Below are 25,254 nucleotides of genomic sequence, written 5' to 3' on the forward strand. Positions count from 1 at the left end.
TTGCAGGGAACGACGGAAGTAATTGGGAGATACGGGAAGTAAATAAAAGTTAGTAACATGAACACTATTCTTTTTATTAAATCAATAAATACTTTGTATAAAAAATTATATGTATTATTAATGAGAAAGTACATGAAAAATTGTTGGTGAAGTAAACATTTCAATTCATTTACTCTATGAATAAATATACGGTACGGTACTGAAGACAAATTTACAAATAGGTAAGTACTACAAATGGTAACTTTAGGAGCAAACAATCATACATAGACGTTGCAAGTACACTGTTAACCCTTAACCGGAGACGTGCCGTCTGACAGACTGTAACATAAACATATTCTAAAGATTATTGCGAACAACTCCACCCACCGGCATCACGCTTCATATATTCCTAATACTATTGGTTGCTTAGCACTCGCCTGATTTGAAAGGAGAAATATTCACTCCTTTCAAAATTATCGTAAAAATTCAGTTTTTACCAGTCTGTCAGGGGGCACGTCTCTGTTTGTGTGACTAAGTTGATTACGTAAAGTGCGTGTTACAGTACATTTTTTATATCAGTTTAAGTTGTAAGTACTGTTTTCTAGAGTTATAACATAAAAAATGCATATTTGAAATATTTCCTTTTTTCTGTAGCGATAGCCCTTATGTCATTACTATCAATAATCTTTCCACTTTTAAAATTTATTTACTGTATCGTATCATCAACATTTATGTATACGTAGTTATTATCTGCCTGAGAGGCATGTCTCCGGTCGTGTGCTAAAAAGAGGTCTCTCCAGTTAAGGGTTAAAATGAAACAATTATAAACTGTTTGGTTTAGAACTTGCTAAACATTTTGGTGTCTTACCTATTGTATATAAATTATTTTAAATAAAATACAAAGCAAGAAATGATCAACAAAAAAGGTTCAACAATAAAATATAAGATCACAATTTATTTACTAATCACTACACTTTATCACTTAATCTACTGCTTCACCAGCAAATATTTTATCAAGGAGCCCACGCGCAAGTTGAGACACAGTTTGATGAGATCAGGCGACAGAGCCTATAAGTTTGCCATAATCTAAGGGCCGGTACTTTCTGTCTCGATTAAACCCCGGTTAGCCACCCCTTTAAATTGTTCATCACCACCTTCATAAAATTACAGAACAAATGACCGTCTTCATATCCGTTATAGGTATGGGTATGCAATGTTAACGCTCTGTTAAATAATTCACCTAGACAATGATTATTAAGGTTTTACTAGGCCATAGCGCGCATGCGCAGTGTATTGTAAACAATATTACATTTTATGTCTTTGGATTTTCATTCATAACAGCGTTAAAACCTTTCAGCGCCCTCTGTGAAATACGAGTATACTCAATATCTCTTCACTAACTACCAAAGGGAATAATCTTGTTCATAACAAGACTGTTTTGTTTATATTATACTGTATTTTTTGTGATGGTCACAACTTATCATCGTTGAATATGACAGAAATGCTCGAAATTTTGCTTTAAATTCGAAAAAAAGCTGCCCCTATGATCTTCTAAAGAATAAAAATATTCATGGCTCCGAAACCTTCTAGGGACTGGCTTGTCAGCAAATGAATAATTGTTACATTCCGCGCAAGATCGAGAACAGTATTGACAAATTGCGAAGGAAGCCTAAAATTTGAGCATGGTACTAAAATAGGATTTTAAAAGGTATAGAAGTTCTTCTTCCATTGGTTTGATTGGCCTTAGGGTATAGAAGTTACAACGGAGCACTTTACCAAAGAAAATCATAGAAATAAATAAATAATAAATAAGTTTTTATCTCTTATTTTGTAGCTATTTTCATTCTTTATTGCTTAAAAATGAGATTTAGTAGGAAATCATTCAAAACATAAAACATACGTTTTGAATTGGGCGCCAAATATTTTAGTTTATGATCCCAACACGTGTGGCGCTAAAAATTCTCTTTTGGGCGAGCAACTAGGGAAAATGTCTGAAATTGTAATTAATAAAAAGCGTCAAATAGACAATTCAAACGAATATGACGATGGCATTAAAGACCATTACAAAAACAGAATTTCAACACTGGTGGAATTGGCAAATCAACAATGCCTGCACTACGCATCTAGCTATTTAAACTGTAGCGATCATTTCCGCATCTAGTGTTTATTAGGGCTAAACAATTATCAGTATTCCATTTCCTACATGATGCAACCATTTATTTTGTATTTTGATGAAGATGAAATGATAATAGTCTCCAATGTTCGAGAAAAAACTTTAAACCGTCAAAGTGAGGTGGGTCCATAGATATAATACGAATAGATAAGGCAATGTATGGGCCGCTCTGTGCATCGAGGTGTAACGCCGATATCAAGGACGTAATTGGTCAGTATTTACTTTGAGTGGTCTGGCCATCTTTGTCTGTCATATGAGCGGGATCGCTTAGTAAAAAGAGATAGATAGATTATTACGCTATTTTGCTTAGTACGCCTCGTCTATCATTATTATGTCTATGGGTGGGTCATCCCATTTTACCAACCCTACAAATTTCACCTAACCTTATTATCTGTGTCTCAACTTACGCCCGGGCATAGCACACCGGATAAAACTTGTTAATACTCATTACAACTTAAGTACTAAAGTATTTTGATAAAGTTTTCTTATTTCACAAGTACGTGGTATTGTTTTAAGAGATTGCAGAATTAAGTACTAACAATAAGTCATATCGTCCATTTTGAACTATAATTCAATGCTTATGATAAATATGCAGCGCCTACGACGCAACTGTTTTAAAATTACGGTTGAAAACTAGTTGGAAACCAGTTTCAGGCAGATCGTCTCATGGACGGATCCTCGTGCTATTACGCTGCAGAAATAAGAAAATAGTTGCGAATGCAATAGTTTTCAGACCGTAGTTTTATAACAGTTGCTCCGTGTGCACTAGACCTAAGAATCGTGAAATAAAAATGAAAGATTAGAATCTAGTACAGAAAGTTCAACAGCGATTCCATTGTGATACACGACATGGCAAAAGCAAGTTTATTGGACAAAATAAATAATTGTTATTGATATACATACCACAAATTTCTTACTTACGATCGAATTTCGCAAGTTAAATTAAAAATAAAGACCCCGCAATATTGACTACAACAGTTAGTTTCCAAAGAAACTTGGTTTAGCTGTCATAGTTTAAGAGTAGGCTGCGTCACATATTATGTAACTAATTTGGTAGCAAGTAGAATTAAATATTTTCTCCTTCCTTTCCTTTTGACGTACCATGTCCTTTCAGAATGTTGGTTACCGTCATAGCTATCTTAATTTTATTCACTGCCGCCCTAAATAACATGCTTGTATTAGTCCAAGAGGCAGCGCTGAAAAATCTTTTTGAATTTACTAAAGCTAGATTTTTCACAGTTGATTACTGTGATTGTGTAGTGAAACATACTGCAGTCGGTCAAGCGAAACGTAGAACAGGGATTACTGAGAGGGTATCAAAGTTGCTTTTATACGAAGGTAATTAAATCCATTTACTAAGGCTGAAAATCAGTACACATATTCTAAATTAAATATAACTAAAAGTTATTATAGTCGGTCAGCTGTATACAGAGCCGGTCGGTCGGCCCCAGTGAATGTACATCTATATTTTGACCCCCTTGTAACTGCTTTATTTACAGAATTAGTAATAATTAGTAATAGTAGTACAGAACTAATCAACTATTTTTTTTTAAATGGGAATAGGGGTCGAGTGCTAGCTCATTTGAAAGGTTATTCAATTCCCTATTCAGTAATATAAACATCAACATGATTAATTATACAGGGTGTCCAAATTTTTTTTTTTAAATTAAATTAATTGTTTAATTATTAATAATTCAAAATTTTTTTGGACACCCTGTATAAATAATGATCTTAATGTTTATAGTACTGTATAGATAGAGAATTTAATATCCTTTCAAATGAGCTAGCACACGACCTCTATTTTCATTTAAAAAAATAGTGGATTACGTCATCACGCCCAGATGGATGACGTCACTAGTACGATATATGTGTCAAAAAATCATAATTAAAAAATCGAAAAACTTTTGTATTCTACATTTTTTTCTAATTCTGTAAATAAAGCAGTTTACAAGGGGGTCAAAATATAGTGAATAGTCCTGTACATTCATTGGGGCCGACCGACCGGCTCTGTCCCGTCATACAGCTGACTGACTACAATAACTTTTATTTATATTCAATTTAGAATGTGTGTACTGATTTTCAGCCTTAGTAAATGGATTTAATTACCTTCGTAGGAAAGCAACTTTGATACCCTCTCAGTAACCCCTGTTCTACGTTTCGCTTGACCGACCGCAGTATGTTTCTCTACACAATCACAGTAATCAACTGTGAAAAATTTATATCAACACCAGAGGCGCTGCCTCTCCGTCTATATCAACACCATACCAATCTCGCAAGTTCTTCAACCATGAATCAGTAGTCTTGCTGAGACGTTTTAGTATTGTGGAGTTTCGAATCTTCTCCACACAGGAAACTTTAAAAATTCTTCTATAGCACCACATTTTCTCCATATATATTATTTCAGAGACTTATCTAACGTGTATTTTCTACTTTTCTTTGCACAGCAAGTGGAAGACTGAAATTTTACTGTATCTGTTACAAATTTGGGTTAACTAATAAATTATTCTCGAAAGGACTTTTTATTAATTTCAATCAAATTTTTTGCAATGTCGATATTTACCTAGAAAAGCCGTCAAACTTCTGCTCTCGTGTTTACAAATTTAATTATTGACTATCTGTTTCCTGCGGTCTCATCCAAGGATACGACACACAATCGTTAATTGTACACACACAAAATATACAATTTTTTTCTTTAAAGATATGTATTAAAAATACTTCTTGCACATACATTAAGACCAGTGGCATATAAAATTTTCCTATTTTCATTTCAATTAAATTAATAATACGCTAATAATAAGCTAGAGATACAAACAGATTGCACTGGCACCTAAATTATTGAGTCAATGTCGTCCCAATTTCAACTCACATTGTAGCGGTTACGCTACTAATTAAATTAATTCATTTAAAATTGCATTAATAATATCCCTCAAGAAATTCCTTGTGATATGCCCGCGATCGATTTTAAAACGACATTTCTCTGCTCACGCGCGACAAGCACTTTGTAGTGCGCAGCTGTGTCTGCAACAGCAGTTGGTCAAGGTAACACGCCGCCATTATCTAAGCGACGGAATTTGAAGCGAAATTGGAAATGAAATCTAACTAAAAGGAAATCAAACATCAGCCAATACCATGTGCCAAAACTAATAAACATATTAAATGAATACACATATTTTGCCATTTATGTGGTTTCTTATCCCAATACGAAATCTAATCCCTAACGAAATACCTAACGAAATACCTAACTACAAAGATGAATTTAATTTTACAACGGAAAAATGAGAAATATATGTATTACTTACTGGAAACAAACAACACGCCGGCGGTATTATAGTTCTTTTATGTGAATAAGTCCCCAGGTATATTTAAGTTTGATTTATTAGTTTTGGCACATGGTATAGGCTGATGTTTGATTTCCTTTTAGTTAGATTTCATTTCCAATTTGGCTTCAAATTCCGTCGCTTAGATAATAGCGGCGTGTTACCTTGACGAGTTTTTGACCAACTGCTGTTCCAATCCAGAAATTACTTTCGCTTGCAATACAAAGAGCTTGTCGCGCGTGAGCAGAGAAATGTCGTTTTAAAATCGATCTCGGGCGTATCACAAGGAATTTCTTGAGGGATATTATTAATGCAATTTTAATTGAATTAATTTAATTAGTAGCGTAACCGCTACATTTATAAAATAATAATTTAAGTAAAAAATAATATGCAAGTATATGTTACGCAACCAGTTATACAAGTATCATCTGAGATCAACTACGTCACGAAACGTACAGTTTGGTATGTTGGCTCACATTACAGCATCAATCACTTTATTAATATAGGAAGACAACTGAATAAACTAATAAATAAAGGCGATTATATCAGCGCCTAGACAGAGAGATAAGAAAAGCTGTCAGAAAAGCTAAAAACAGAATTCTTGAAGAACAGTGTTAAGAAATCGAGATATTTAAATGTAAACGTACACACACTCAAGAAAATCCAATAGTTGGTGTTGAAGAAATAAAAATAACATGGATGAACAATGTGGCAACTGATTGAAGACAATAAAGCAAATGACAATAAAAACAGTTTAATTAATTACAGCAACAATTCAATAACACGAATGTGGCAACACTATTTGAAGACAATAGGAGTGCCACTATCACACCAAATAAAAATGATACCGAACCATTCATCTTTAGGGAGAAAATATTAAATTCACTTGGTCTATACAGCGTTCCACGTTAAGAATAGAACATTGCGCTTATGAAGATCAGTGTTGGCAAACCTCTCGGGCATGGGTGGCTACTCGACTGCCGATATACGATTCATTCTATCGAGTACGGCATGGCATCGTCGCGCTTCTATCGTTCATAAGAAATACATGGGACTATCTCCGCAATGTTCTATTCTTAACGTGTAACGCTGTATAGACAGCGAATATTACTATAGTCTATTTTTAAACCAAGAGGAGTAATTCAAAATTCCCGCGCCGTAAAGCTTGTTTGTAATTGGTCCAACCTCGGGCAAGTTTACTCCACTGTTATCAAATTTTGACACTAATGACATGTATATAATTTTGACACTATTGGCATTTCATAGGTTAATTAAGATATTTTATAAATTCTTCAAAAAAAAAAGTAAAATGGTTATTTATCCACAATCTTATCATTTGATTATCAGATCATGATCAGATAAGATCAACAACGAGACCATACTGTTATGAAGACCACTGTATAAATGCTTGCATTTGGAATTATCTATAGGATATAGGATTTATGCAAATATAATGTTTACTAAAAGATTCTTATCAATCAAACCTACAACACATAGTACAGTTGAGTCCGCCAGTCTTTACCCGTGAGTCATTAATACCTGGCGAGATAAAACACATACTTTTTATCTAGCATCATTATCTTCCACGCATGAAACTAAAGAAAAACCAGCTCTGTTATGAAGTAAAAACACATGTTATTTTTATGAACGATCTAGACTCAGTGCGTTGAAAAGAGATAGGTACAAAGAAAGACGATTGGGGATGTTTTCACATATTTTAAGTACAATTTCTGATGTTTTGTTTACTTTTGTGGCTATAAGTTTGTTGAAATTTTGCGGTTATTTTGTCGAATTCTTGCATTTTGAAGTTTTTTATAGTATACCAACAGTTGTTTTCACAACTAATTTTATATTGGAGTTAGAAATTTTATGATAAGTTTATGTTATTTTACGATAAATTTTGACAACGTACAAATAATCTCATTGTTGGCAAAGCTAAGGAATGCTTGTGTTTAATATTCCGTCAAAGTGCATAAAATAACAAAAAGAAAATATGTTATCGAATTTTTTTATAAATTGTTTATTTATTTATTAATTAATGGTAAATAAAGAATTTATTAAGCTACTTCAAATGTAGCTGTAATTATGCACCAAAATTTTAAATCAAAACTTAAATTTGACATTCTATTTATTTGATAACGTCAAATTGTATAGTATAACCCGTGATCGGAATAATACCCACAACTGTCACTTGCGGTTGCGTTTAGTAAATTTCCGACTTATTTCGTATGCTTTAAAGGATGACGCACGGGTAAAGACTCGGGGACTCAACTGTATATAAAGATATAATATGATAAGAATGTATAATAATTGCAAAATAACTGTCGTTATACGTCATATAATTTATTTTGCATTTACTTTACATTAGATTAAATATTGGTCACAAATGCAAATCAAAATTCAGCGTTGCCTGTTTTTAAATCAAAAAAGGCAAATCCTGTACTATTTAATAAAATATAGGACACTAATACCTGGTTGCACCAACAAATCTTAAGCTCCAGCATAGCTAATCTCAGCTTATAGATCCATAATTTTCGATTTTTATCTAAGCACGTCTTAAGGTACTAGCACAATTTAGAAGACTAAAAATAAGCATTTTTTCAAGATTTTTTTCTCTGACTCTTTATTAAAAATGAACATAAAACCTTTTACATTGTAACGTTACAAACGTCACATCTTTGATATTTTATTTTTAAATAATTATTTTATTCTATTTTCTTCAATATTTCATTAATAATTATCTTCTATTCGTTTTAACTTGCTTTTTCATTAAAAACTTGTTTGGCGCCCTCTTTTATTATTCTCTTTTATTATCCTCTTTTATTACCGTCTTTTATTATCTTCTATTTAATATATCTCTTTTCATCTAAAATCTAAATCATCATACTGAACGTACCCTGTATATTCTTACTCTGTAAATATCTGCTTTTCAATACGGAACATGCCTGCTACTTCTATTCATTTCAAATGTCGTTTTCAATGACAGTGTCATTTCATCCCTACCCGAAGACACAAAATGGAAGAGAAAAATTATTTCTTAAAAAGGCATGTAAAGTGAAAAATAAATCATTTTTATTCAAATCATCTTTCTTTTGGGGTAAGAATTCATTATTATTTTTTCTTGTAATTCCATTTCTACATCTAACGGCTTTTTCTAAAAATTTTTATATCTAACCTCCAATGTCAAAAGCATGGTTTCTGATATTTTAGTTTTAAATATATTATCTTTTTAATTTACATATATGCACGTTTAGTAATCTATATATTTAGTAAGCTATAGAGGCTCTCAATCAGCAAAGTGCTTATCATATGGGAGTCTTGGGTACACGGACTCCCATATGAAATCGTACCCCGATCAATGCAGGCCAAGACTCCCATATGATAAGCACTTTGCTGATTGAGAGCCCCTATAGCGCATCAGAGTGCTATCGGGGGGTAAGTGGATGGTCTGGAGCATTGAAGAGGGGTGGAGTGATTCCTGCTTACGGGAGTTAATCCTCCTCGCCCCAATGAATTGTATCACCCGAATGTCATTCTCTAAGGGTGAGCAAGTCTCTCAAGCTGGGTTAAATCACTATGCTTGCTTACGTTTAGTAATCAAATTTTAACTATTCTCCTCATCTAAATTTCATTTAATTTATTCTTGTCATCTGCTACTCTCTGTGACGATTAGAATGGCAGACGGCATACGTTGGTTTATCTTCTTGATTGTTGATATGTGATTTTATCTTATAGTTTTTGGATAAGATCTACTTTTTTCCTTTCGGGAGAATGAAGCCCATCGCCGGCGATGCATCAATACGAGGCTGATAACTGCAACCAAATCGTCTAGACTACAGCACCCAACATCTTCAGCTGCAGGGGCCTAGTGCCGAACATCCGCCCAGGCCTACAAGAAGTCAACAGCAGTACCATTCGACATCAAGAAGTTACCATCAGATACCAAAAGCCATAAGTATAATCCAGAATTGTTAGTTTTTGGCAAGAATTTGAATATATTTGTTAATGCAATTTACTAAGTCATATTTTTATTATATCTTTATGAACAATAAACATGATTAGTTAAAAATAATGTTTTGTTTGCTTTCATTCCAAACTTTCATAGTTCATTTCTAAGATTAGGACAAGACGAACACACACCTTGAGTGACTGAGCTAAGCTAAGGGTGTGGCGATGGCTATATTGGATGATTGAGGTAATATTTTCGAATATTATTTCAATTAGCTGTGGTAGTCCATCGCTTATTTCGTTTCAACATATTAATATCTAACTCTTAGGGCCGGTTGTTCGAACGCTAATCAACAATGATCATTATCAAATAATTAATTACTGTCAATGCCAGTTGTTAAAACATAATTAATTACAATTCTGAGACTATAATCAATTAATATAACAATAATTATTAACATAATTAATAATAAATCTCATAATTGTAATTAATTATGTTTTCAGCAACCCAAACAAAGTTGACATTGACAGTTTTGGTGACAGTAATTAAATATTTAATAATGATCATTGTTGATTAGCGTTCGAACAACCGGCCCTCAGAGAATACAAAAAATATATCTTTTTTCATTTATGCATGTACACTAATATTGGAGAGGGCGCCAAAGTCGTGGCATCGAAAAAAAGTAGTTACGATGGCGGACAGTTAATCTCGGGATTGGGGTCTCTGAAACAGAAAAAAATCGTACGGCATTTGAAAAAAGAAGGTTTCTTGCGTGACAATTTACCACCGTTAGTGAAAAATTCCGCAAAAAAGATTTTACGGAAATTTGAAAAAATTTTGTGAAAAAATTGCCCGATTTTCTTCAGTTTTCATGGTTAAAAAATATTTATTTTTTATTTTTTGGTCAAATTGTGTTAAATTGTCACGTAAGAAACCTTCCTTTTTCAAATGCAGTACGATTTTGTTGTTTCAGATATCCAAATCCTGAGATTAACTGTCCGCTATCATTTTTTGAGGCCTCGACTTTTGCGCCCTCTACAATATTAGATTGTAGCACGTGGCAATCCATTGTGGTAAGCTGAGCTTAAGTCACGTCTTAAGCTTAAGATTTGTTGGTGCAACCAGTCACCAACATATTAAGCTTAAGACGTGTCTTAAGCTCAGCTTACGAAACATGCGCGTTGCACTATCGAGTCTTGTATAATTTTCAGCTTGTCACAATGGATTGCCACTTGGATTGAGATGATAAGAATCGAAAATTATGGTGCAACGTAAGTGAGAGTTAAAGCGGCCCTATCTATAAACTGTGCTGGGTCAAGCTGGAGCTTAAGATTTGTTGGTGCAACCAGGCATTAAGTACTTAATCTACACATAAAAATTGTGACAATTCTAATATAGTTTAAAAATTAACAGTGGATACAAATATGACTTAGATATATTTACTGATTTACTCTTACATAGATGGAAGACATTTCAAAAATAAAATCAAACGGAAGTATTAAATCTTTTGTACATTGATATCTTTTTAAAAATGTCTTTATGACAATGTTTTTTTTTACAAAAGCCACTGTACAAATACGCATATATAGTGAAAGTTATCGCGGAAACAAAATATCTACAGAAGCGGTTATATTATAATAACAGATGGAGGCACCACATTCAAATCTTGTGTACAAAATAGAGCCCTTTCGAGACATTATCAATAAATAAAATGGGGCACGTAAAAAAAAGCATTTTCTGGCAAGTATATTTTGAAAGACATTTGGTAGATGGATGTAATAAAAAATTAAACTTTGATCAACCGTTTCATTTTAAATTATATAAAGAAATGGGAAGATATAACGGAATATAATATAAGGCAATTCGAGTTTATTTTTAGCCTTATATTGGTGTACTGTAAACTGCTATAAACTTTAAAAGTAGCAAACAGCATTTTATAAAATGCTTAGACGTGTTGTTCTGAAGCTATTTTCTTGTGGCATTTTTGCAATTAACTATTTTTAATGGGAAATAAGCCACAATTTTACTAAAAAATGATTTTATTAAAGTTTCGACGTCCAAATTGGATGCCGTTGAAATACATCTAAATATAAAAATATATTTTTATTTTTTGTATTTTGACAACGGCATCCGATTTGGACGTCGAAACGTTAATAAATAATGCTTAAACATTTGCCAAGTATCGATATTATTTTATCATGTAGACACACAAAGGGGATTTTCAAACGATATTTTCCGCCGATCGGTCTTTCCAAAGATCAGATAAGTACAAATGGAATGAAATTTTTTGTGCAGACTATGATTATAGATGGGTCAAACCAACAGAAGAATTCAGAATCAACTTTTATTCTAATCCAGCTTCATCTTCATCACACTGAGCTCAAAAGAGATCCAGTAAATTCCAACACGAAAACCTCCCCTCAGTCATCGTCCATCAATTGAGAACCTTCCAACCTCCAGAATCCTCCCGTCACGTTCCATACAAACATCAATCCAACCAATCAGAAATTGTAGAACGAAGGTTGAAGTAATATGAGGAAAAGCAACTACAAAAATATCTAAAACATGCCATAAATAAGAAAACAACGTTCGGAAACAGAAGAACGAAAATATGATGGAAGTAACAGGGGAAACAAGTAGGAGAGAGGGAAAGCAGGTTAGCAATGACAAAATAACGTTCAGAAATAGTAAAAGACAGATATTATGAAACAGGCCACAAATAACAAAATAACGTCACAAATAGAAGAAAGGAGAAATGATGGGAGTCTTCTTTTTCTTCTTCGTTGAACCATTTTCCATCCATTCCTGCGGAGTGGATCCACTTCAATATTTCTCCATCTTGCAACAATCTAATCCACTGTCTGCCTGCCACTCATCTTATGTCATCTATCCATCTCTTTTCCGTCTTCCTTCTTGGAGTATCCGTGTCCTCCTGTATCATCATATCTGGCTATTTCAGCGACCCAGCGCCATTTGATCTTTTAAAATTCTTCCACGATATCCTTGATCTTCGTTCTGTCTTCTTCTTCTTGTAGTGCCTATTTGTTTCGGATGTTATCGACCATCATGACAATCTGTACTTTGCACACTGCTGTTCTGAAAAGATTTGTGGCTGTTGTATAAATTTCCCATAAATTTCTACAGCGAACAAATATTTTCAATATTTCAACACATTAGAACCTTGTACCTGTCCCTTCAAAACTAGTTTTTTACCCATATACCCGCCAACTATATTTCCCGCCAAACAACAAAGCTAAAAGTTGCCCAACTACAAACTACGAGAGTCTGTTTTCAACCATCGGCGAATGCACACAGCATTGCAGAAGCTCCAAACAATGTAGTTTTTGTCTATTTTCACCTCAAGTATATCAATATAGTTAATGTCTGTGGCCTTATCAACTAGGCAGTAAGGGATAGTGTAAAAGAGTAAAACAATATCAGCTGTATCAACTGTAAGTACAAAGATAATCATATGTACATCTTGTTCAATTACCTCTCGTTAAGTTCGCGGTGTTGCCAGTACGGGAAACGGTTCGCTGTTCTATCAAAAACTCTATGCGTGATAAACTGTCTTACAAATCTCATAATTCAAACTTATGCTATCAATCTGCTATCTCTCATTTATTCTCCGACTAATTTAAATTTTCAATATATCTATTTTTTGTTAGTTTATGAACATTGTATTTTTATTACCTATCATCCTCCCCAGCAAAGATTACTCCTTGCAGGTGCTGAATTCAGCTGGTCCTTCGAGAAATAAAAAGAAGAAGAAGTAACCAAAATCTGTGTGCGAGAATCGACCATAGAACCAGCCGAGTTCGCTACGGCGAGCTCCTTAATCGCACAGCTGTTGTGTTGAACCACATACGTAGATTTTTTAGGCAAGAAATCCTTCGCCTTCTATGTCTTATCTCGGTGTTTCTGATCCTGTCTCTCAGTGGTAGTAGAAAAAAATTGAGAAAGATTAAAAACAGACCAGAAATGTACAATTCCACAGCTTGTTTAGGTTAGGTGGACATCTTTTGTCTACTACAAGGTGTTTCACAGATTCGGAGCTTTCACAGAAATCCCCTCTGTGTGTGCTTACCTATATTAAATGAATCATAAATACTTAGGTGGTCGTATAAAAATAATTTTTGTATGTTGTATTTTAATTTGAAATATAATACTGTTTAAAATGCCTAAATAATTCATCTAATAAGCTATATCAACTGTAAACTATACCATATTTAAAAAATTTCAACAGAGAACCTACAAAGAAAACCTCATCTCACCTGTTGGTATCCAAGGTATTCATTTCTAAGTGTTTCTTGCCCTCGATGTTTTGTGGAGGGCTGGTACCAAACTTATTAAATTGGGATAAGTTGTTATCATGTTCCAAAGAACTTGCTACAGTATCAGAGTAGTTGGTTGGGGTGTCGGAAAGACTAAACCCATTCATTTTCGCAGGGGAGCTAAATATAGCTCCATTCATGTGTTGCGGACTTCTATTCAAACTCACATGATCGTCTAATCCATTTAGTTCGATGTTTATAACGGTACTTGGTTTCTTAATGGGTGACGTAGGTACGGAATTGCCTCCATCGAAGGGTAATTCAGGAATGTTGATGTTAGAGCTCGCCAAATCGTAGTTGGTGTTGTCACTTATACTCTTGTACGTGTCAGATCGTGTACTGGTTTGATTTTCTGAGGGTAAACTCGAAAACAAGTCGTCTTGGCTGAAATATCCGGTCTCGTTGGTACCGTTCATTTGGTACTGTAAATGTTTCGGTGAACGAAACACGAAGTTGTTGGTCAACCTCGCTGGCGTATTCGGCAAACTTCTTGTTGTATCTTGTTGTTGTATCTTTTGATTCTCAGAAGCGTCGTACAGTTTGTTAAGTATATGATTCTTGTCGAATCTATTCTCTTGTTCGATAACGAACTGAGCCGGGCAAACGGGCTGTGGTGAACTAGGACTGACGGCGGATTTGAAGTCTGAGGTAAGCACAGGCCATTTCCGGTCTGCCCTCAAGTCCCTTTCAACGGCCAGATATTTTCGCTTCGATTTGTCGATATTGTGGAATTTGAACCTCAACCGCTTGAAGAATATTTTTTCGATAATTACATGCTCTGCAAAGATACTCAAAACAAAGTTGATAGCAGCGTACATCACAAGATATAGTCTGAAGGTAAAATCTTGGGGTACTACTAGTTCGAAAAAATGCGCAATAGGTTCGTGAGGTATCAGGGCTAAATACACAGACAGCCCAGTTAAGAATATCGTTGAGGCAACAAGGCCGTAATTGGTGAAAATACTTTTCCTGTACGGGTAACCTTTAGAGAAAACGACAGCTAAAATAATGTACTGGAAACTGGATATCGTGTAAATAGTGTAGTTTTCGAGACAAGCTACGTTCTCTTCTTCGCCACTGAAGGTGGCGTTTAGGGGAACGTACCAAGTTTCGGACTTTAAGTGCTCAAAAGCCGTTACCTGAAACACAGCCAATAAAAGTATCTGCAAAAACAAACTCACTATAGGGGATACACTAACTAAACTACTCAACGGCGTCTCTTTTACTAATTTCCCCGGGTACGATTCGGTTCGACCGAAGAAAAAGGCAAAAATCGAAATAATAAATAAATCAATGTACAAATATTCAATATCCGTCAAATTCGACTCTATACTGTAAAGAATAATTACTGAAATGAGCTGACACAAAGAATAAGCCGCCATGTACTTGAATATTCCGAAACTGGTCACCAAGGCAGCGCGTCCTTCTTTGATCACGTTAAGTACACAAGTAATGTTCGGGTTTCTTGAAGTAAACGGCGACGCCACGGAGGATTCTGCTTCTGATAAAGATATGCCGGTGTGGGCAGCTCTAAGGGCGCCACAATCGTTAGCGCCGTCACCACACATAGCTGAAAAAAAAAACAAATATAAAAGTTTTATAATCATGTACAATTTATGAAATTATTGTCGAAATATTATTTATATTCGACGGTTGAAAGGTAAAATGTTGTAACCCACAAATCAACTTTCTTCAGGAAGTAGAAAAAAACGTGCCATTTAAGTAATTTTATAAGGAATTAACCTGATATGTTTTTCATTGGGATGTCAACTGCGATGTGTATGCATGTTTCATAGATTTCGAGAAGGCATTTGATAAAGTCCCACATGGAAAACTAATCGATATCCTAAAAACATCGGGACTCGATGGTAAGGATGTAAGACTCGTCTCAAACTTGTATCTCCAACAAAAGTTTGAGTTAGACAGGGTTGCATACTGTCACCAGCATTATTTATACTCTGAAAACATCTTTACATCTTTAAAGAGGCCTTGGACGAATCAGAAGATGGTATTGCAGTAAATGGACAACTTATAAATAATATTAGATATGCAGACGACACAGTATCGCTGGCATATAGGCCGCAGGGGCTCCAAAGGCTCATGGATAATGTTGTAGAAGCATGTAACAAATACGGCCTAAAACTAAATTGTAAGAAGATAAAAATAATGATCATTAGTAAGAACACCAACATAAACGCCCAAATTACCATAAACAATACACCCCTAGAGAGAGTACAGAAAATATGCTATCTGGGCTGCAACATTAAGGATACTTGGGATCATAGCTACGAAATAAAAACTCGTATTAAAAAAGCCAGTAGCTCTTTTAACAGTCTTAGGAAGATTCCGTGTAACTTATCTTTAAGTATCAATATACGCATAAGAATTCTTAGATGTTAGTTCTTTAGTGTCCTCCTCTACGGAGTTGAAAGCTGGAGCCTGACAGAAGATGCCATAAAACGGTTAGAGGCGTTTGAAATGTGGTGCTACCGACGTATGTTGAGGGTCTCATATATACACCACACAACTAATATAACTATTCTCCAGAGGCTAAGAAAAGACAAATAAATAATTAACATCGTAAAGAACAGAAAATTGGCTTACTTCGGCCACATTATGCGTAATCATGAATACCGACTTCTACAGTTGATTCTGCAAAGCAATATTGAGGGCAAGAGAGGCGCTGGACGTAGAAGTATACCCTGGCTGGCCAATCTTAGGAAGTGAACTGGTCTAACGTTAACTGATCTATTTCGAGCTGCTGTAAATAGAATAAGATGGGTCAATGTAGTCGCCAACATCTCCAGAAGCTAGGCACCTTTAGAAGAAGAAGTTTTTCATTAATTTATAGATCAATTAATTAACTATAAATTAATGAAAAAACTTATTAGGTTAATTCTTGATCAAATTACTTAAATGTAACGTTTTTTTCTACTTCCTGAAAAAAGTTTATTTGTGGGTTACAACCTTTTACATTTTAACTGTCCATATGGTTCTTCTGGTTATCGAATTTGGTATTTTATTCCAACTTGGGACATTTTCCAAAATAGAGCAACGTGAACATAGCCTCAAATGAACCTCCACGAAACACGAAACAAAATATTGGTGTTAAGCAGTGTTGCCAAGTCCTTATAATAACAACTTGCTAAACAAATTATGTGAACAAACACACTGCAAAACATCAAGTAACTAACAGTACAATTAAGGTACATTTCAAATTGATAAAGAAATGGTCATAAAATTTATATCTGGTGGACAGCTGTTGCAATCTGGCAACTGGTTCTGAGTGTAGTGCCAAATCTATCCGCTAATATTGGGGTTCAAAATTTACAAAATATCAAAGGGCAATTGCAAAAAAAATCTAATAATTAGCTACGATTAGGGCGGATGGAAAAAGACCAGAAAAGAAATAGTATTGTTCAGAAATATTAGAACGAACATGTGATCGAACCAACAAGGAATATAACGAAGAAGGAAGTAAAAAAGAGACCAAAATGACAAAAAAATGGCCAGAAATAGTAGAACCAAGATATGATGGTCAATCAATCAACATGACCACAACAACTAGGAAAGATGGAAAATAGATGGAAAAAATATTGTTCAGAAATATTAAAACGAAGATAATATGATTGAAACAAGAAAAACAACAAAGCAAGAAGAAAAAAGAGACCAGAAATGACAACAAAAGTACAGGAACAGTAGGGCGAAGATATTGTGGAAGCAACATGGAAAAAACTACTAGGGGAGATGGAAACCAGGCAAGGAAAGAAAAAATAAATATCCAGCAACATTGTAACGAAGACACGACCGAAGCAAAGAAACAGTAAGACGAAGATATGATGGAAGTAACAGAGCTAAAACAGTCAGATATGTAAAAAAGACCAGAAATGACATAAGATGTTGAACGATATTTTATACATGTTCAAAATTTTGCGTCATCTTTTAACAAATGCGGGAAAAGATGACAAACTCGCCATATTTTCTTATTTTTTTTTTAAATAAATGAATAAATGATCATTTTTCCGATGCCGTGTCATGCCGGCCGTTACAAAGGAGTTTTTGGACGTGCCGGCCTGTCCTGTGCCGTGCCGGGCGTTCATAATGGGTTTCCTGCTTAAAGCCTGATTCTCATTAGACGTGCAAGGAACCGGACCGGCAACGGCAAGGCACGGGCAAGGTTTTCGGAGCCAATTCACACTGCGAAAGGCTTGCCGCGGGTTGGTTGCTTTGTGTAGTGAACAATGTTGAAATTAAACGTTAATAAAAATTGCCCTAATAGACGAAGAAACAGAAAGTGGAAACAAATATTGCCGAAATAGAAAAAGACGTTGTTGGGTGCTAAAGATGCTAAAGAAACACACAAAAGAAGGAGAATTTGCAACCTTTTCTTTTAGACGATCAGACAATTTTTTTTTAAATATAACCGAATGACAGTGGATGAATTTAACAACTTATTGCTGCATATTGAACCGTAATATTCAACCTAGTTCTTGAGTCACTCATCAGAAAAACCAATGAAACACCAAGACAGTACAAATTACTGCATATGCAGACGCTACACTTTAACACGACTAACTGAAGCGTTCAAAAACATTGATCCTGAAGCACGAAAAGGGAGTTTTAAATAAACGAAGCAAAAACGAATTGATGACCGTCAAAATAATACCTAACAATGAAAATTATATCACAATAGACAACTATACTCTTGAACGTGTGGATGCCTTCACATATCTGGGCACAGAAATCAGAAGAATTCCGTAAGGATCGAAATTAATGCACGTATTTCCAGAGGGGAATCGTACATACTATGCTATTAAAAGATTGATGACATCGAAACTATTAGACAAAAGAACCAAAATGACTATCTACAGAACATTGATTAGACCCGTATGGTTGTGAAACCTGAGCAATGACGAAAAGGGATGAAGCTCAACTCAGTACATTCAAGAGAAAAATACTGAGAAAAGTATATGGCCCAGTGCAAGAGGAAGACGGCACATGGAGAATCAGTAGAAACAACGAGGTTAATGAATTGAATGAAGGTTACGATATTGTACAATTTGTGGAAAGTCAAAGACTGTCATGGCTGGGACATGTGCAGAGAAAAGACAATCAATAAACAACAAAGAAAATATTACAATGGAAGCCGAATGAAAGGCGAAAAAAAAAAGAAAGGGCCAGAACGAGAGGGATGGATGACGTGGAAGACGACGCGAAAACCATGAACATAAGACAATGGAGAAAAAGTACACAAGAGAAATCCGAATGGAAGGACATAGCCAGACAGGTAAAGACCCATCCAGAGTTATGATGCCAAAAGAAGAAGAAACATTGGCGCATACTGAGGGACCTCTTCAAAAACAAAATAGTTTTTTCTCCATCGTCTTTATAAAACTGCTTTTAAACAACCAAGACTGCAGATTGCTTGCCGGTAAGGTATTCACACTCTCGTGACCTTCACGGCACATGCTAGGCAAAGATTGTTTCGAAAAGAACGTCGCATGCAAAGCCAGTCGCTTGCCGGTGCCTGGCACGCATCACATCCCGTGAAGTTCATAAGATTTTATGTAAAATGTATCTTGCCGAGCCGATGCCTTGCCCATGCCGAGCACTTGCCTTGCATGATAGTGAGAATCAGCCTTAAGTGTATTACCGGTACATTTTACTTCACTTTACCGGTACCTTATGATTGTCTAAGCCATTTTAAACATTATTCTCCAACACCACATCTCAATTCTCATGTGCATCTCAAATGAACCAATTCTTCTATCATCTACTGTTCTAATCGTCTAGCTATGGAAGGCATAAGTGAATATTGGAAAAACAAGTAATTTTTGTTATACATATTTGTAATTTTGAAATAGTAAATAGTGTTAAAAGAATAATGTCATTAAAGAATATTTTTAACACGCTATAATCACTTACCTACGCAGTATCCCAGCCCTTGCAGTTCTTGAACGAGCTGTTGTTTCTGGTCAGGTGCCATTCTAGCAAATATAGTACCTGAAAACAGCAATTCTATTAGAAACGGTTGGTTTAGCCCACTTGCATTAAACATTATAGGTATAAAAAAGGCCCCAGTATTGTCTCAAAATTTAAATCACTTTAAATACACCACGATCACTTATCCAAACCATTTGTACTGAAATATTTTGATTTTTTGAAGTTATACATCTTTACGATCGAGAGTGAAATTTTATAATACCGGGCGCATACGCACACAGACAGTATGTAGTTCGTTGCTAATCTTTCAAGATATGTATGTATCAGCGCTGTCAGCGCAAATAAGTCGTTAAAAGGATATATTAGTGTTTTTAGTAAATGCATTATTTATTATAATTTTTCTGTCTTTGGATTGGACTTCCTCGGGAATAAAATATTTTATAATAATAGTAAGTATATTTAAAGTATTTTTGTATACTTCACTTGGTCTATTAGATTTGTCAGTATGTATGAGAAATCTTGTAACCAGTCAAAGCGAAGGGAATATAGCTCAGTGGGAGAGCGCGTGACCGGAGATCGAGAGGTCCCGGGATCAAATCCCGGACGATTCATATTTTTTTTAAATTTTTAATATCGTTTTAATATAGTTTATAGTTTAATATTTAAATAAAATACAAATAACCTGTTAAGTATATTTATTTCTTTGAAATTATATAATAGAAGTATAACTTCTTACGTGCGTAGAAAGTACACACATTCTTTTTTAATTTTTAATATATGTCTCGAGCAAACGCTATGCTATTACGTAAAGTCTTTAGAAAGAGCAGCTTATTATATCCGCAATAATGATGCGCCTTGGACGAATACCGATCCGACACACATGATAATTTTTCTGTATTTAATAAAAAATTCTTGTGCCCGGCAAAATTGGAAACACGGTATAGACCGAGCAGGAACTCCGCAGGTTATTGCCTTGTTCATTGCGCTCCGCCTATAATATTGAATTTGTTTGATCAATTTCTAAGGAAAAACTTACCTCTGGTACAAATTCTTGGTATCAACTCTGGATAGTAATCCCTTATAACGCCCCAGACCTTTCCAGTCATGGCGAACCGATAGTTATTCAACATAATACTGGGCCGTTTAGAACTGGGATCGGGAACTATTGCACTATTGGTGATGGTTTGGACTTGGCTCTCCATAGTTTCCAGGCTCATTATGCTAGCCGAATACGACATGAGACTGTTGTCTGTTGGTAATTTGACTTTATTGCTGGTCAGAGTGTAGACAAGGTTTGGCGGGTAACTGTTGTCGCAATTAACGGTGATGATACTTTGTCCGGGGGTCACGATCTCGCAGTCTTTGGCGACGCTTAGTGCAGTTAAAATATTGTCCCCTAGAGAAGAAAACATTAATTGTAAACACAGATTAAATAATAAATGTAAGCATTATGAAATTATGGTAAATGGTTTATAAAATAAATACATTGTATCTAAACAAATTATTCGTTATGCGCTAATATATGATGACACAAGCTTTACATTTGGTCCGTCGAGCCGGATTTGCTAAATATGGTATCTATTACTTGTTTGGTAATGTTTTTTATGGAATATTTTTAATGTAGAGATTTGAATCTTTCGTGTATGTTTCTGCCGTAAGCACGTAAAATGTGACAATTCGCATTTTTGCCTTCAAAAAAGACAGAATTGGTTCTATACGATAGATACGAAGGCGGGAAATCAAGATAGAGCATCTTATACTATCTTGGGAGAGAGTATAGTATATACATTGAAAAGGATTTATAGACACTGCGAATTTTACTGTAATTGTATACGAGACCTGAATACGAGAAATATCAAGGGCATGTTTCAATTGAAGCTGTCTATTATAGCGAGAAATATTGGAACATTGTGAATATCACTGTTGCGAAAAAGAAAAGGTTATATAAGCATTGATAATGTAGCAGTAGTAGAGTAGAAGCTATCATAGAGACGGATCAGGGACTGAAATGGGCCTGGTGAAATAGAATTACAAGGATGTTTCACCACGTCAATAGAAGGGAGGCTTAGGGTCGACAGAAAAGCCACATTAGGGTCAGGAATTTTTGAAAATTTCTTAAAAAATATGTTCAAAATAACACGGAGAAGTGTCCTCAACGATAAAAATTTGTGAAAATTTTATGAAAGAAAATACCAAAAATTACCTGTAACCATTATAATCCTAATGTTTGCATCATTTAAATCTTGAATACAGGGAGTGGTCAATGGTTTCAGTCTGTTTTCCAATACTATCAATCCCAATAAGTTGAGGTCTTTTTCGATCGCCTCCCTTTGGACTTTCTGTACCTTTGTATAGCTCAATTTCAGCTCCTTATGCGCGATGGCTATGACTCTATAACCTTCTTGAGTGTAACTTTCTAGTATTTCGTCAAAGTTAGGTGGTACCGATTCTTTCTTGGCGAATTTCAAAATCATCTCAGGAGATCCTTTGCAGTAGTATTCGAAGTGGGTGCCGCTTAGGCGTCGCATGATGACACCCATACGCTGCGCGCTGCTGGAAAACGGGAATTCTCGAATTATACCGATCTGAAGATCCTCTACTATGTTTTCTTGGCCGTTCGAACGATATTGTGGGGGTGTTAATACGGTCGGAAAGATCATGTTGAACTTGGTGTTGTCTGCCACTTCTGGCTCTTCCATGGCCCATTTGGTACTTTCAAACATCTGGAATTAATAAAATACAAGAAATAAGAGAGAACTTAATAAACTCCTTAACGTGCACGCTCGAGTTAACTCGAGCGCGCTAAGCTGGCCAAACTGTGCACACACGAGATACTTCGAGCGGCGTTGTACTTTATGTTGCTATAACTTTTCACACTTGAATGCAATAGAGAATTGAAAATAATAATGTGCCAGAAAAAAAACAATTGTTTTAATGATATTTATCAATTACATAGGATTGTAAGCTATATCACTTACTCATTTAAGTATAAAATATATCCTTTCTCTACTTATCAGTTATGAGAAGCAATTATGACCAAGAGGAGAGTGACAGCAAGAGAAAGAAAGAGGAAGTAAGAGGGACATAAAGAGAGGGACAGAGAAAAAGGAAAGAGACGCAGAGGGTGAGAATGAGTGAAAGATAGTGAAATATGAGAAAGAGACAAAAATGAGACGTGAGAGAGACATACGGAAAAAGAAAGACAGAGTGAGATGCGGATATATCAGAGAGGGAGACAATAAGACAGATATAGAAACCTAACAATAAAACACTGAAAACGTTTGTTTTCTATACTTCCACAAAATTTATTACAACTATGTGACTACAGCTGTTTCGACAGAGTGCCCTTCTCAAGTGATTTAGATTACTATGGGTTTGCCTTTTTAAAGTCTTTAACTGAAGAGGTTGAAGAGTGGGGAGCTGTTTGTCTCGAGTTGGTCATGCAGAATTATATCTGTATTTTTCAATTTATTAATTTCCATAGATTCTAATAAAGATAGTTTAAGGCCTTTATTTTGAATATGCAGAATTTGAAACTGTTCATTAAAAGAATGATTATGATCTAGAAGGTGAAGTGCGTATGTAGAAGTGTCTGTTTTTCTATTGTTGAAAACCCTTTTGTGTTCTGCTATCCGTTTGTCAAAGGTTCTGCCAGTTTGACCGATGTAAGTTTTCGGACAGTCACCACAAGTTAGTTTGTAGACACCACTCTGTACTCTGTAGTTGTTTTCTCTTTCGGCTCTTATTGTTCTTAATATATTTGCTTAAGTTGTTATTAGTTCTGAAAGCTGGTGTTATTCCTTTCTTTTTTATGTATCTGGCTATTTTTGTTGTTATCTTGCCAGTATATGTGATAGAGCAGAAGGTACTGAGTTCTTTCTGTGGTGGTGGATAGACTAATTTCAGGGCTTTCTAATGGAGTTTTTGGTTTAAAATTTTGTTAATTGTTTGTTCGTTATAGCCATTGTTTATTGCTATTTGTTTAATGATGTTCAGTTCTATCTCGAAGTTATTTTTTGACATGGGAATTTCTGTCAGTCTATTATGCATCATGCTATGGGAGGCAATTCATCATCCCATCCTACACAAAACAAATTAGCAGCCTACCATAACATGATACATAGACTGACAGAAATTCCTATGTCAAAAAATAACTTCGAGATAGAACTGAACATCATTAAACAAACAGCAGTAAACAATGGCTATAACGAACAAACAATTAACAAAATTTTAAACCAAGAACTCCATAAGAAAGCCCTGAAATTAGTCTATCCACCACCACAGAAAGAACCCAGTACCTTCTGCTCTATCACATGTACTGGCAAGATAACAACAAAAATAGCCAGATACATAAAAAAGAAAGGAATAACACCAGCTTTCAGAACTAAAAACAACTTAGGCAAATATATTAAGAACAATAAGAGCCGAAAGAGAAAACAACTACAGAGTGGTGTTTACAAACTAACGCCCGGTTTCATAATCAGTTAAAGTGGACTTTAAGTTTTAAGTTGGTACCCTTGTCAATGCAATTCATATGAGTAAATGTCAACGTTAAAGTGAACTTTAGTTACTGTTCACTTTAAGTTGATTATGAAACCGGGCGTAACTTGTGGTGACTGTCCGAAAACTTACATCGGTCAAACTGGCAGAACCTTTGACAAACGGATAGCAGAACACAAAAGGGCTTTCAACAATAGAAAAAGACACTTCTACATACGCACTTCACCTTCTAGATCATAATCATTCTTTTAATGAACAGATTCAAATTCTGCATATTCAAAATAAAGGTCTTAAACTATCTTTATTTAGAATCTATGGAAATTAATAAATTGAAAAATACAGATATAATTCTGAATGACCAACTCGAGACAAACAGCTCCCCACTCCTCAACCTCTTCAGTTAAAGACTTTAAAAAGGCAAACCCATAGTAATCTAAATCACTTGAGAAAGGCACTCTGCCGAAACAGCTGTAGTCACATAGTTGTAATAAATTTTGTGGAAGTATAGAAAACAAACGTTTTCAGTATTTTATTGTTAGATAAAATGAACTTCCATCAAGTAACGGTCGAATCCATCAATTAGATATAGAAACAGTAAGAGAGGAATAGAGAGAAGGGTGGGACGAAGAAAGCGAGAGAGAGAAAAACAAAAAGAGATAAGGGTATAGTTGGATAGGAAGATAATATTAAGACAGAAATGGACATAATTAGAGGGGGAGGTAGGAAGAGAGAGAAAGAGGGGAACAATTGAAAATGGAAGAGACGCAGAAGGCGAGAGAGAGTGACACGTCAGAAAGAGACAATGACACAGACATATGGAGATAGAGATGCGGTAGGGGAGACAATTAGAGATAGTGAGATAAGTGGTAGGATCAAAAACAGTTCAAAGTTTAATTATTTAAGCGGTGTATCCTCAGCAAGTAGATCATTTTGAATAGTGCTGACTTAAACAAAGTATTTAATTTGCTGGTAACGTGTTTAACACTATGGGTTTAACCCATTCGTTGCCCATCATGCGCCAGCGCGTTATATGGCTACCTCAGTGAGGTGCCGTTTACA

At 35.1% G+C, this 25,254-nt stretch overlaps 2 protein-coding genes across 6 annotated transcripts in view; both read right to left on the bottom strand.

Annotated features, from left to right (window-relative positions):
- LOC126880538 (uncharacterized) overlaps window positions 1–25,254 on the bottom strand; it is a 391,874-nt gene that overhangs the window by 210,083 nt on the left and 156,537 nt on the right. The window lies entirely within an intron of this gene.
- The window catches only part of LOC114338228 (polyamine-transporting ATPase 13A3-like), a 161,595-nt gene continuing 136,399 nt past the window's right edge, over window positions 59–25,254 (bottom strand). For all 5 annotated transcript variants that reach the window (XM_050644456.1, XM_050644453.1, XM_050644457.1 and 2 more), the window contains 4 exons: window positions 21,899–22,418; window positions 20,732–21,091; window positions 19,678–19,755; window positions 59–15,322 (listed from right to left, as the gene is read on the bottom strand). In XM_050644456.1, the coding sequence (XP_050500413.1) occupies window positions 13,689–15,322; window positions 19,678–19,755; window positions 20,732–21,091; window positions 21,899–22,418 (2,592 nt within the window). In that variant the 3' untranslated portion in view covers window positions 59–13,688. The remainder of the gene's footprint in view (window positions 15,323–19,677; window positions 19,756–20,731; window positions 21,092–21,898; window positions 22,419–25,254) is intronic.

This window comes from Diabrotica virgifera, chromosome 2 (assembly GCF_917563875.1).
Source record: "Diabrotica virgifera virgifera chromosome 2, PGI_DIABVI_V3a".
In the NCBI taxonomy this organism is placed as follows: Eukaryota; Metazoa; Arthropoda; class Insecta; order Coleoptera; family Chrysomelidae; genus Diabrotica; species Diabrotica virgifera.